Here is a 14,690-nt window from a genome sequence, read left to right on the forward strand (position 1 = left end):
ACAGCAGCTGGCGGGGCACCAGTCACATACAGGAAGTGGGGAAGTGACTGGAAGAAGGGTGAATGCCAGGCAAGCCCCCAGAAGTCAACCAGCAGCGACATTGTCCCCTCTACAAACCACACCCTACACATGGAGCCACAAAGCAGTGAAGCAGATTGCCCCAGCCTGGTGAATACATAAGGCTCCACCCCATACAACTTGACAGGTGTGCTAAGACAGGAAATCAAAGTAGGTCTATCTGGTACACAGACCCAGGGAAGCTGCCAAATGAGGAGACAAATGAAGGAATAAAACAGAACCCCAGAAAAAGAACTAAGTGATGTGAAGATAGCTGACACAAAGTTCAAAATGCTGGTCAGAATGCTCAAAATCTCAATGAATATGGCAAAAGCATAAGGGATGAAGGCTATACTAAATGAAATAAAGAAAAAACCATAGGAAACCAACAGTGAAGGAAGGAAGACAGGATTGAAATAAATGATTTGGAAGACAAGGAAGAAATAAACATTCAAACAGAATAAAACGAAGAAACAAGAATTTAGAAAAATAGGAGAGTTTAAGACGACTCTGGGACATCTCCAAAAGGGCCAATATCCAAATCATAGGGATACCAGGAGGAGAAGAGGAAGAGCAAGAAATTGAAAACTTATTTGAAAAAATAATGAAAGAGAACTTCCCTAATTTGGTGAAGGAAATAGACATACAAGTCCAGGAAGCACAGAGAATTCCAAGTAAGTTGCACCCGAAGAGGTCCACACATCATAATTAAAGTGCCAAAGGTTAAAGATAAAGAGAGAATCTTCAAAGCAATAGGAGAAAGGCAGAAAGTTAACCTACAAAGGAGTTTCCATAAGCCTGTCAGCTATTTTCTCAAAAGAAACTTTGCATGCAAGAAGGGACTGGCAAGAAGTAGACAACGTGATGAAAAGGAAGGGCCTACAACCAAGTTTACCCTACCAGCAAAGCTATCATTTAGAATTGAAGGACAGATAAAGTGCTTTCCAGACAAGGTAAAGCTAAAGTTCACCATCACCAAGCCCTTATTATATGAATGTTAAAGGGTCTTATTTATGAAAAAGAAGATCAAAACTGAACATTAACATGACAATAAACTCATAACTATCAACAATTGAATCTAAAAAACAAAAACAAACTAAGCAAACAACTAGAACAAAAGTAGAATCATAGATAAGAAGATCATTTGGAGGGTTATCAGCTGTGAAGGGGGAGGAAAGGTATAAGGATGCAGAAGCGTAACTGGGTAGGTACAAAATAGACAGGAGGATGTTAAGAGCAATATAAGCAATGGGGAAGCCAAAGAACTTATATACATGATCCATGGACATAAACTAAGCTGGGGGGGGAATCACTGGAGGGAAAAGCAGTACTGGTCAGAGGGGAACAAAGGGGGAAAAATTGGAACAACTGTAATAGCATAATTAATAAGATGTGAACACAAATTTGATGAAACAAAAATAGACTGCTATAGGTCTGGAAAATGCCTATATAGTATAAAATGATAGGCCCTCTTGAGACTTTTTCAACTGAAGTTGTGGAAGGCTGCGTGTCATGTCATTCAGCTTCCATGGAATTTTAATATCTCTCCCTAGAAGAGAATGAATTTTATATAATTGTATTTAAAAATGCACTATTATAGAAAGATTCAGTGGGTGCCAAAGTGGAAATAAACTACTTCCATCCTTTGATATCAGAATTTGGATCATCTAATCATTGGACAGAGTAGATACATTTAAAAATAGTTGATTGCTTATTTACTTGTATGTGTGTATAAATTGGTCCTACCCTGTACCCCAACTATATTTCTTCCATTGAAGTGTGAACTGAATTGTTTACTTGCCAAAAAATATTATTTTGTTATTTTTAAAAAGTAACAGCTAAGTCCTAGATTTTTTTCACAATTCTTTAATACTTTCCCCCCAAAAGTACCTTTCATTAGGTGCTGCAAATGTGGAACACATTACTAAAAATGTCTCCCTGATTATTAGTGTCTCATTTTTATTAGCTTCCTGGTAATAAGTTCAAGGACTGTTACGAGATGCTATTTCACATGCTTTCTCCTGTTGACAGTAGGATGATATGGTGAGAAAGAACTGGATGAAAGTCTGGAGTCCCGGGTCTATATTCTGGCTCAATTGCCAGCAGTGACTTCAAGCAAAACCATCTGGATCCATTTCTTCATTTGCAAAATGAGTTACATTGAAGCCTAAAGTCTAGAGCTAAGATACTAGGTTCAGATGACCTTGTTTCTGTCCTCTAGGCTCTCCCAGAGATGTGCCCATTATGAATGTAGGAATCAGCTTTGAGCTGATCTTCTTCCTTTCTTCTCCCTGTTAACTTCCTTAATGGCAAAGGACATGTTGCCACTTCCCACCAAACTGTGTAGGGGGTGTTAGTGGTCTGTCCCTTTTGGCTCACCTCTCAGAGCCACTGAAACTTAGGGCTCACTGATGCCAAAATTGGTCCCAAGTACATTACTCTGTCACTCACATCGTAGCAATTGGCCACAATAGCCATTTCTATGAAAACAAGAAAGAAGGTCTACCCTAGCTTATTCCAAAATTCACAGGCCAACTTGGTAGATATAGATATATCTAACTCATAGATATATCTCAAGAAATATCCTAATTAAGAATAATTTCCATGTGGTCTTATTGAAAAGAATGCAGAATTTGCCCTGGCTGGTGTGGCTGAGTGGACTGAGTGCTGACCCTGTGAACCTCAGGGTTGCTGGTTCAATTCCCAGTCAGAGCACATGCCTGGGTTGCTGGCCAGGTCCCCGGTTAGGGGAGTATGAGAAGCAACTACACATTGATGTTTCCCTCCCTCAACTTCTTCCTCCCTTTCCCTTTCTCTAAAAATAAATAAATAAAGTCTTTAAAAAAAAGAAAATTATGCAGAATTACACATTAATTTGGTGAAAGACTAACCATAAATTACTCACTTTCTTAAGGACCCATTTTTTTTAGTAGGCCAACTACACCAGTCACGATGCACTTAATCTAAGTTTACTGATGGAGAAAGTGATTGAAACCAAGTGAATTTAGGAATCAACTATGAGTTGATTTAATAATAATAATTTTCTAAAAATTTTAACAGTACACTGATAAAGTATTTATATTAATTTCAATGTTTCATTGACTACTTTTAAATAGTGTCAAAATATTCTAAATATTGTATTGCTCATATTTACATTCATTTAGGAAGGTGAATCTTTAGAATAAAAAGGTCTTATTTTATAGTCGCACAGAATGGAATTTTGTTTTGAGTAACTTCTATGCAAGTATAATAAGCGCCCGAATTTCAAGTCCATGTACAAAGCACTCCAGGCTTACAGCATGTGTCACAGACAGTAACATTAGCAAATCAGAAAACTAGCCTGCCAATATTGAGTCTAGCACAAATCCCTCTTGGCAAAATAGAACTTAAATAAAATGAATAAATATGTGTGTAAAACATGCATTTTTTGTTTTTCACTTAAAAAAGCACTCAGACTTAAAATAGCAAAATATTCTTAGTTTTCTGAGCTAAAAATATTTCAGTTGTGATATTTGCATTTCTCTTTACATCACATTTCTGAGACATGTATAAATTAAGGGATGCAGACAATAAGACTGCATTCTAAAGAGAAAAATCACAAGTAATTTCATTTGTGTAACTTTTGGGGGGTTGAAAATAGCATTTGAAAAATGGATACAGCAGAGAGAGAACTAAGAAAATCTCTATATTGAACATATATTCATATGGAAGATTTGGTCTTTCATACCTGTGTTTAGAAGTGCATTCCTTATGAAATGGTTCATCTCATGGCTTGACCAGGGTTCTTCAGTGTCCCAGCTGCTCCAAAGGAGTCATGCAGTATTCTACTAGTTGCCTCAAATCAGAAACTACCTTTAGAGACAGCAGAGTCCAGGAGCCATAAAAAATAAAAATAAGGAAAATTTTAAAACTTGAAAACAAATTGATTATTTTTAGGTCTATTGTACAGTATATAGATTCAATGGAGTTATTCCAATGGCTGTGCAAGTTCCAATACATTCTACATTTATTATATTTCAGATTGATACAGAGAGGCTTAGTTTGTCCAGTATATTTATTCATTTAGAAAAAAACTGTTATGAGTTATTTATGTAGTTATCACAAATGCCCAACAATGTCTGGCTAAAACTTAATAGCAATTCCCTTGTAAACAAATAGTAGAGAAGCCACACATTTGGCTCCAGTATGTAACTTCCTAACATTCTAATAGGTGTTAAATAAACATCACACATTTTGTGTAATATTGTAAAAGAGCCTGGGATACTTTCTTAGTAAGTAACAATTTTAGTTTATTGTATTAAAATTCATATAACACAAAATTCACCATTTTAAAAGTGCATAGCTCTGGCCTGGTGGCTTCATTGATTGAAGCATCATCCCAATACACCAGGGCTGTGGGTTTGATCCCTGAGTCAGGACACATACAAGAAACAACCAATGAATGCATAAATAAGTGAAACAAATTGATGTTTCTTCCTTTCTCTCTCTCAATCAATCAATAAATATTTTTAAATGAAATAAAAATAAAAGTGTACAATTCAGTAACATTTAGTATATTTACAGTGTTATGCAACTGTAATCACTGTCTAGTTAGAACATTGTCATCACCCCAAAAGGAAATCTTATATACCTATTAAGCAATTAATCCTCATTTTGCCTTACTCACAGGCCCTGGTAACCCCTAATCTGTTTTCAGTCTCTACAATTTGCCTATTCTGCATATTTTGGATAAAGGGAGTTATGCAATATGTAACCTTTTGTGTCTGGTTTCTTTCATTAACATAATGTTTTCAAGGTACATTCATGTTGTAGTATAATCAGTACTTCTTTCCTTTTATGGCCAAATAATATTCCATTGTATGGATATAACACAATTTGTTTATCTGTTCATTGGATGATGGACTTTTGACTATTGTGAATAGTGCTGCTATGAACATTCTGTGCAAGTTTTATTTAAACAAATGTTTTCAACTCTTTTGGTATGGTACTTCAGTGTGTAACTTAATTGAAGTACTGAAACAGTGTTTTACACAGAGGCTACACCATTTTATATTTCCACCAATAATGTTCAGGGTTCCAATTTCTCCCCTTCCTCACCAACACTTGTTATCATTTTTTTTAATCGTGGCTGGTCTAGTGTGTGTGAAGTGATATCTTGAGGTTTTGTTTTGCTTTTTTTTTTAATTTATTTTTTTAATCATTGTTCAAATACAGTTTTCTCCTTTTTACTCCCAATCCATTCCCCCCTCCCACCACTCCCCACTTCCCTCCCATTACCACCCTCCCCTTAGTTTATGACCATGTGTCCTTTAAGTTTGTTCCTGTGAACCTTTCCCACTGTCCCCTTAAATTCCCTCTACTCTCCCCTGTGGTCACTGTCAGCCTGTCCTCTATTTCAGTGTGTTTTGCTTTTTTTAATTGTTATTCAGTTACAGTTGTGCCACCTTTTTCCCCATTGCTCACCCCTAACCCATCCCCTCACACCCCCACAGTCAATCCCACCATTGTCGGTGCCCATGAGTCTTCTATTGATGTTCTTTTGCTTACCCCTTCCTCTTCTTTCCCCCATTATCCTCTTCCTCGCTCCCCTCTGGTTACTGTCAGTTTGTTCTTTATTTCTGAGTCTCTGGTTCTATTTTGCTCACTTGTTTGTTTTATTGATTAGGTTCCACTTAAAAGTGAGATCATACCGTATTTGTCTTTCACTGCCTGGCTGATTTCATTTAACATAATGCTCTGCAGTTCTATCCATGCTGTCACGAAGGGTAGGAATTCCTTCTTTCTTTCTGCTGCATAGTATTCCATTGTTTAAATGTACCACAGTTTTTTTATACACTCATCTACTGATGGGCACTTAGGCTCTTCCTAGCACTTGGCTATTGTAAATTGTGCTGCTGTGAACATTGGGGTACATAGGTTCTTTTGAATTGGTGATTCAGGATTCTTAGGGTATAGTCCCAGTAGTGGCATTGCTGGATCAAAAAGCAGTTCCAACTTTAGTTTTTTGAGAAAATTCCATACTGTTTTCTACAGTGACTTCACCAGTCTGCATTCCCACCAACAGTGTACTAGGGTTCCCTTTTCTCCACAACCTTGGCAGCACTTGTTGTTTGTTGATTTATTAATGGTCATTCTGAGCAATGTGAAGTGGTATCTCATTATGGTTTTAATTTGCATCTCTCTGATGGCTAGTGATGTTGAGCATTTTTTCAAGTGTCTGTGTGCCCTCTGTATGTCCTCCTTGAAGGAGTGTCTGTTCAGGTCTTTTGCCCATTACTTAATTGGATTGTTTATCTTTCTGGTGTAGAATCATGTGATTTTTTAATATATTTTGCAGGTCAAACCCTTGTCTGAGTTATCATTAGCAAATAATTTTCCCATACAGTTTGTTCCCTTTCTGTTTTGTTGATGTTTTCTTTAGCCATGCAGAAGCTTTTTAGTTTGATGAAGTGTCATTTGTTTAATCTTTCCTTTATATCCCATTCCCTAGAGGATTTATCAGTGAAAATATTGCTACATAGGATATCTGAAATTTTCCTGCATATGTTTTCCTCTAGGACTTTTATGGTGTCATGATTTATAAGCCTTTTAAAATCCATCTTGAGTTTATTTTTGTGTATGGTGTAAGTTGGTGGCCTAATTTTGTTTTTGTTTTTGTTTTTTGTGTGTTTTTTTAAGATTTTATTTATTTATTTTTAGAGAGGGAAGGGAGGGAGAAAGAGAGAGAGAGAAACATCAATGTGCGGTTGCTGGGGGCCATGGCCTGCAACCTAGGCATGTGCCCTGACTGGGAATTGAACCTGCGATGCCTGGTTCGCAGCCCGTGCTCAATCCACTGAGCTATGCCAGCCAGGGCTGTTTTTGGTTTTTTGTTTTGTTTTGTTTTGTTTTGTTTTTGTTTGCATGTACTTGTCCAGATCTTGCAAAACCATTTTTTGAAGGGGCTATTTTTATTCCATTTTATGTCCCTGTTCCATTGGTCTATGTGTCTGTTCTTATGCCAGTATCAGAGGCTTTGTAATACAGTTTTATATCAGGTATTGTGATCCCTCCTACTTTGTTCTTCTTTCTCGAAATTGCTGAGGCTACTTGGGGTCATTTATGGTCCCATATAAATTTTTGAAATATCTGTGAAATATGTCATTGGTATTTTGATAAGAATTGTGTTGAATCTATAGATTGCTTTAGGTAGTATGGACATTTTAATGATGTTAATTCTTTCAGTCCATGAACATAGTATATGCTTCCATTTATTTGTGCCTTCCTTCATTTCTTTCTTCAGTTTCATAGTTTTCTGAGTACAATTCTTTGTGGTTTTGATTTGTATTTCACTAATAACTAATGATGTTGAGAATTCTCCCTTGTGCTTATTGGCCATTTTTATAATCTTCTTTAGAAAAATGTTTATTCAGGTCCTTTGCCTCTTTTTGAAAAGGCTTGTTTGTTGTTGAGTTGTAAGAGTTCTTCATTGTATTCTGGATACTAGAAACTTATCATGTATATGATTTGCATTTTCTCCCATTTCCCTCTCTTGATAGTGTCCTCTGATACAGAAAAGTATTAAATTGTGATGTTCAGTTTATTTTTTCTTTTGTTGCTTTTACTTTTGGTCATTGCTAAAAAAAAAATTGCCAAATCCAAGGTCATGAAGTTATGCCCCTATATTTTCCTCTAAAAATTTTATTAGCTCTTCTGTTTAGGTCTTTGATCAGTTTTGAGTTACTTTTTACTCATGGTGTGAGGTAAAGGCCCAAGTCCATTATTTTGCATCTGGATATCTCTTTATCCCATGTTAAGAGCTTTTCTTTTGTTTTGTTTTTTTTTCAATGAAAAGTGTTAAGTTTGTCAATACTTTTTCTTCATCAAGTGAAATGATCATGTGGTGTTCTTTCGTTATATTAAAGTGGTATATTTAAGTTTCCCAAAATTGCCATAACAAAGTACTATAGACTGAGTGGCTTAAAACAACAGACAGTTATTTTTTCACTATCCTGGAGACTAGAAGTCCAAGATCAGGGTGTGAAGTAGAGTTGGTTTCTTTTGGAGGATTTCTGGGAGAATCCCTTCTAAGCCTCTCTCCTAGCTTCTGCTGATTGTCAATAATCCTTGGCTTATTGCATAACTCCCATCTCTGTCTCCATTTTCACATTGGCATTTTCCTCTGTGAATACCTGTGTGTCCCTGTGTCTAAATTTCCCTTTTGTAAAAGGATTCTAGTTATTGTATTAGGGGCCCACTGTAATACAGTATGACCTCATCTTAATTTGATTACATCCCTATTTCCAAGTAAGATCACATTCACAGATGCTGAAGGTTAACACTTCAAATTCATCTTTTGAGGGGACTCTTCACCTTTGCCATTTTTTAATTCAACCTAGTACATGTGGTATACTACATTGATTTTAATATGTTGAGCCAACCTTTTGTCTGGTTTTGGTATCAGCATAATGCTGGCCTCATAGAATGAGTTAGGAAGTATCCCCTTTTTTATTTTTTGAAAAATTTGAAATGCACCTGTGTTAATTCTTTAAAAGTTTGTAGAATTTCCCAGTGAAATCATATGCTCCTAGGCTTTTCTTTGTTAGGAGGTTTTTTATTTCTGACTCAATATCCTTATAGAAATGAAAAAAAGCATATAAGAGAATACTATGAATAATTGTACATCAATAAATTAGATAACCTAGATGAAATGGACAAATCCCTAGGAACACACAAATTACCAACCTGACTTAAGAAGAAATAGGAAATCTGATTCATAGACTAGCTGTCATGTCACCTACAGGGGCCCTTCCTCTTCCAAACCCAGAAATCTAATGCACTCTCTACCTCCTTTGAACCTCTGCAGCCTTTCATTCCCTTCTCATAGGTTCTTAGCATCTTTGTGTAATTTTCTCCTTTCCCATATTTTCTGGGTGGGGGGAGCCTTTAAGGCTCAACCTTGTAGCCCCCACTGTCCCTATAACCAATCCTTGTTCCTAGTATTTTCAAAGTTGTATACTGTTGGAGGTAAAGGATATGGATGCAGTGAGCAGAGGGGCTGGTGGTGAAACACTCAGCACTTTTGAGTAGTGAAGAGCCCAAAACATGATAAAGCTCAGAGAGCTATATAGTAGTTAATACTTTATGGGTATTCTGATCATGTAATCATATATGTAGCATCTAATGAAGAAGTATGTCTATTGCAAAATATTGTACCAATCAGTATTATAGTTTTGAGTAATTGTGTCCTATTATTATAGTTGTTGCTGTCTTTTGTAGTATAGTTATTAGTCCAGGATCATTGTTTCAATGAGGAGTACATATAAGAATCTTCATGGAAATTTATAAAAATACAAATGCCAGACCTCCAACTGGATCTTTCTGAGTTGGAATCTCTGGGAGAAGGGGCCTGGACAATTGTAAATGTAAATTTTAAAGCTCCACATACATGAGAAAACAGTAACATTAGTGACCTCTAAGGGGGGAAGGTGAGAGGTAGACTTTTCACCTTTGCCTTTTTGAATTTTGAGCCAAATGAGTATATTACTATTAAATATATTAAATATACATTTAATATATGTTATATATATTCAATCAGTATATTATGTCAAATATATTGAATATATCAGTATTATAATTTTAAATATATAATTATAATATAATTTTAGTGTAGTAAATATATTTCTATATAATGTATAGGAAAAAGGATATGAATGGGGCATTACTGATTTTCCTTAGTAAGGAAGTATGATCCAGGCTTTCTGTGCTTTACTAACACAGTACCACATGAAAAACAGGTGAGATCTATATTGTCCCTGGTGTATGTTCCTTGTCCTCTGTATTTGTTTCTTTATGTTTCAGGTGTTTGTAGCCAGTCCTCACAAAACACAGCCTATTGTGGAGATTTTGGGTAAAAAATCAACCCAAACTCATTGAATTTCTCAGCAGCTTTCAAAAAGAAAGGATGGACGATGAGCAGTTCATTGATGAGAAGAACTACCCTGATTAAACAGATTCAAGACTTGAAGAAAACAACCCCTTGAAGTCTCACCAAGATTCCTGCCATAGTTACTATTTCATTTGTTTAGTTTGTACAAAAAGTGTCATGTCATTTCATCAAGTAATCACTGTGGGAAGGCTTTTGAGTTGCCTGTTTTTTCTGTTTTTAGGGTAGATGGAATATAAATATTTGAATGAAAAAAATTAACCTAGAATAATATATTCATTTTAATTAAGTATGTGACATTGATAAAAGCATTTGTAACCCTTTGTTGATGAAAGGCATGAGGGCCATTCACTTGCAGACCTGAGCGTAAGTCCCTATGAGCCCCTAAGGAGGAGCCCAGATGATGGGTTACAGAGTCCTCAAACAGGATTAAATTCTCAAAGGAGTGCTGGGTTTGGGGGCAGAAGGCACAAAGACTATTTTACTTGTCTGCACTTAGACAAATTCTTAAGGCACTGAAAGACCTGAGAAAATAAGATCATGTTTTCTTGTTCACTGTCCCACATTCCATGCCTAGAGATGTCCTCAGCATACCTGACTCCTGGCACACCTCTAACTCCCCACTGAGGTAGGGATAGCACAGAACCAAGGATTTACAATGCGGGGAGAGGCATAGAGGACCCACGTGGTATGACCTGCTTACTTGAGAACTTGGAACAGATGGTTAAGAATCACAGTTGCTAGCTATAGTTATTGATCTTTCACACTGACTTCTATAGCATTCATGAATATTTGGAATATTTCATTCATAATTGTTATTACAAGAAAAATATTTTGTGGTGAAAGTATGTTTTAAAGTAGTAATAACTACATTAGGATGCCTACCTAGTATGTACAAAACCATGGGTCCAGAGAGTTGCACAGGTCTTTAAATTGCCTTTATAAATAAAGGAACATTGCCATTAGAAGGGCAGGTGACTAAATACATGAAAGTATTATCAAATGTTTAAAAAATATCTGTTCACTTTATTTTCTAATAAGCTGTCATTCCTCCCATTAAAGTCTTTGGTGAAAAGGTATAATAGAAAAACTGTAAAATGTTAGTCCCAAATACTCTCTTGCATACTAGGATTATTAAGGAGTTAATTTGTGGTTTTTTAAAAAAAAGTCATGAAACAACAAAAAAGGTTATGGTTTGTTTTCAGATATCAAGTATGTAAAATGGCATTTTAAAGCTATACTTACAACACATTAAATGAACAATTGTTAAACTGTATTTGTTTTCAAAGTTATCTTTCCAAATCATGAGTTATTGCTTTCCATGGGAACCTTCACTTCTTACAATATTGGGACTAATATTGTTCAACCACATGATTTTCCACCTAGAGAAGGAAAGATCCCTGTCCAGAGATCCTTCTCCAGGATGAATGCCCTGTCTAGATTTTGCATCTAAAGAATTATCTGGTCGGGTTTCATCCTTTTTCCCTGGGGCACAAATGGCCCAGCCAAAATATTCTCTGTATTCGTTAGTGTCCAGCATGGACTCCTGAGGCAAATGGTGTCAGACCTGTGGGATCTTCTAGCAGCTCTGGCCAATGCTAGCATGGGTGGGTCAGCCAACAGTCCATCTAATAACCTTCGTTCTTTAGTCACTGAAATCTGAGTTCTTTCATAACATTCCCAGACAGTCCAAAGTCTCTAAGCATTTGACTTTTATGGTTTTACTTATTTGATTAAAAGAGATGAGTGTAAATATATTTTAAAAAACAAAGACACAATAAGCGTTAGAAATTTATTTGGTTGCTTAAATACTGTCCCACAACATCATGGGACGCATGTTTTCAATTACAAAGCAAGGCCTTGGCATAATCCTTTTTTTATTTTCTCTGAAGTTGAATTAGCTCTTTCCTAGCAACTCCTTATTCTAATTTAGTACCTGTCAAACAAAACTGGAATCTAAAGAGACAATAAAGAGAGTAGCTAGAGTTTTGTTGTAATACAAATTTGTAAATTATTAACGTGAAAGAAGGAGCAAGAGGCTCACAGTCAAAATATGCTTGCACAACATTCACTGTAAATATTGTGAATTGAATTCTAAAAGGTCATATTTAATATTAAAAAAGACACACTTAAAGACTGACTAAATAAACAGGTGTCACATACTCCATGTTAGTTTGCATGTTCTGTGTCTGTGTTCTTGTCAGCGTCCCAAACAGGAACACCCCAGGCAGAGCATGGGCAGCCTCTTGGTGGGCATTCAGGCTGCCCAGAGGCCCACACCAGCTTCCTGTGTGCTCCACTGTCAGCGTCATCCAAGTGATGCTAACTGCCATTAGCCAAGCACTGCCTGCCAGGCACTAAATACACACATCACATTATTGATGCCTCGTGACAGTTACTTGTTTCCATTTTATTTGAGGAAACTGAAGCCCTGATCAACTTGATGATCCCAGACAGCTGGGGCTAGATCTGGAATGTAAACCTACAGTGGCCTGAGGCCAAACTCATGCTCTTCCCTCTTTCCTCCTCAAGGCTGTGAATTAGCAAAGGTCTAAAGTGTCTGGAAATACTCTGTGCTCTCCTCACTGCAGTGTGGGAGGCTTCTGGGGCTTAAGGTCCTAGAGTAAAGCCAGCAGGAATTGAGATGTTCTCTGAGGGTCTCATCTAAAGCCAGAGATCTGCCCAAACATTAGGACTATCCATGGAGAAAAGGCCAAGTGCTACATAGCCCTTGACCAACTCTTCTTGGTTGCCAGCCTCCAATGGGTTCACATCCTTGGAGAGCTCTGAGGGAAAATAGATGCCAGGAAGGGGTAAGTGAGTTTTTCAGTGCATCTGTCATTGGCCAAACTGGTTCATCTGAGACCCAGCTGCTCTGAGCTAGTATGCAGTCTGGACATTTCACAAGACCTGAAAATAATTGTGATAATGTGAAGGAAAGTAAAATAGAAGAAAAGCTACTAGAATTTTTTAATATGAAAAGATAGTAATTTCAAAGTAGATTTATAGATCTTTCTAGTCTATTATTAAAGGAAATTAATTTTTTAATCTTTTTACCTGTTTTTTCCTGTTCTATTCAAAAGACTGTCATACATATGGCATGAAAAATCAATTTTTTCTCCATGTTCTTACAGGAAAGTTTTGGAGATTGTAGTGAGGGCCTATGGCTGGATAAAGGTCTGAAACAAAATGAGACTTTGAAAAGCTAGACTTGGTCTTCTTAAGAAAATTGAAAAGATAAGATGATAGGAACAAACTTTTGTTTTTAAATATGAAAAGTGCTATTATGTAACTACCCATAATGAAAGCAAAGTAAAACAATGATAAGCCTGGCCTTCACTAGGCCTCTGCAGACACCATTCAATTGTGTCAGTCTACACTTTATGGAGAACACTGATCATAGAAAGAGTGAGCAACTTGCTCCAGGTTAAACAGCTGGTGGCAGCAGCAGGATTTAGGGCCGGGCCTGACCCCAGTTCATATCTTTGCAAAACAGGCTACATGTCCAGGCTGCCTCCCACCAGGCCAGCTATCCACTTCAGGGGCAGGCACTTCATCATACTTCCCAAGGAGAAGAGGGAATCCTGGAACCCAAGCCTTTAGGATAAAGGCTTGGATAAGGCTTGAGGAGGGTCTCATCTAAAGCCAGAGATCTGCCCAAGGATAAAGGATAACTAAATGGAAGGCGTTCAAAAGCTAGATTCATTTAAGGGGTATGAGGGTAACTTGGCTCTACTTGGTTGTCTGATGTTTGGAAGATCAAATGAGACCTATGTATAGGATATGGAATTCAGCCTTGTCTCCCTCACTTTGAGCAATCTCTTGACTACACAGATATTAATTTCAAACTGCATTTCTGTACCTGCCTTTGTTTTCTTGGCTTGCCTTTTCAGTTGAACATAATACTAGCTTAGATTTCCTGATAGGATCAGTTACTGCCCAGTCATTCCTGCATTTCATATTCCTCAGTGGTCCATGTTGCTATGGGGATAATCTGTGCCTCATCTCTGCTTCCCACAACCCCCTTTCCATCAATTAATTCAATATCAATTGTAATTTAATTACTACACTGTGAGCCATTGTATTATTTTTAAAAGCTGTTAACATGGGGGCCCTTTGGGAGAACACTTTGTAATACTCATTAATTTATCCATCAGGGAAGGCTGGAAAAATAATGAGTTCTCTTAGGTTTAGTTCTGAAAATTAAAGCCTAATGAAACCAAAACATTTATTTACTCAAATGCTTGTTTATTCATTTAATCCAACATCCACAAACTTGCTCTCCACGCCCATTAGGGTTGAGTGAAAAATAGAACCACAGAGTGACATACCAGGGTTCCTGGAAGGGTGAAACCTTAAGTGTCTGGGAACTAACTAACTGAGATTTGTAAATACATCCCCAAGGGCCTGAGTCAGTAGGGAAGGGAAGACCAACTTGAAGTGGGAGAAAGAGCTGGCATCCATGGAGATGGTCTACAACCCACACTTCCCTCACCTCCTGGCCTCCACTTTCCAAGATGTTTTATCACAGAGCTCCCCAGGCCAAGCCTGGGTCAGAAGAAGCTGATGGAGGAGGTGCAGGTGGGTTGTCTCTCCCTATGCCAGCAGGTCTGCAACAACCTGTGCACCCACTTTCATAAATGTGGCTGCCACTTCAATTTCCCTTTCAACTATTGACAACTTTTGAGACCAGCCCAAATTCATTAAT

General features: G+C 37.2%; 1 protein-coding gene across 1 annotated transcript in view; it reads left to right on the forward strand.

Moving 5' to 3' along the window:
* Nucleotides 1-12,151, forward strand: part of CAB39L (calcium binding protein 39 like) — an 82,824-nt gene extending 70,673 nt beyond the window's left edge. Inside the window, 3 exon segments of the mRNA XM_028526326.2 lie at nucleotides 9,898-9,945; nucleotides 9,947-10,036; nucleotides 10,038-12,151. Of these exon segments, the coding sequence (XP_028382127.1) occupies nucleotides 9,898-9,945; nucleotides 9,947-10,036; nucleotides 10,038-10,079 (180 nt within the window). The 3' untranslated portion in view covers nucleotides 10,080-12,151.
* The last annotated feature ends 2,539 nt before the right edge of the window (nucleotides 12,152-14,690 follow it).

This window comes from Phyllostomus discolor, chromosome 11 (assembly GCF_004126475.2).
Source record: "Phyllostomus discolor isolate MPI-MPIP mPhyDis1 chromosome 11, mPhyDis1.pri.v3, whole genome shotgun sequence".
NCBI classification, from domain to species: domain Eukaryota; kingdom Metazoa; phylum Chordata; class Mammalia; order Chiroptera; family Phyllostomidae; genus Phyllostomus; species Phyllostomus discolor.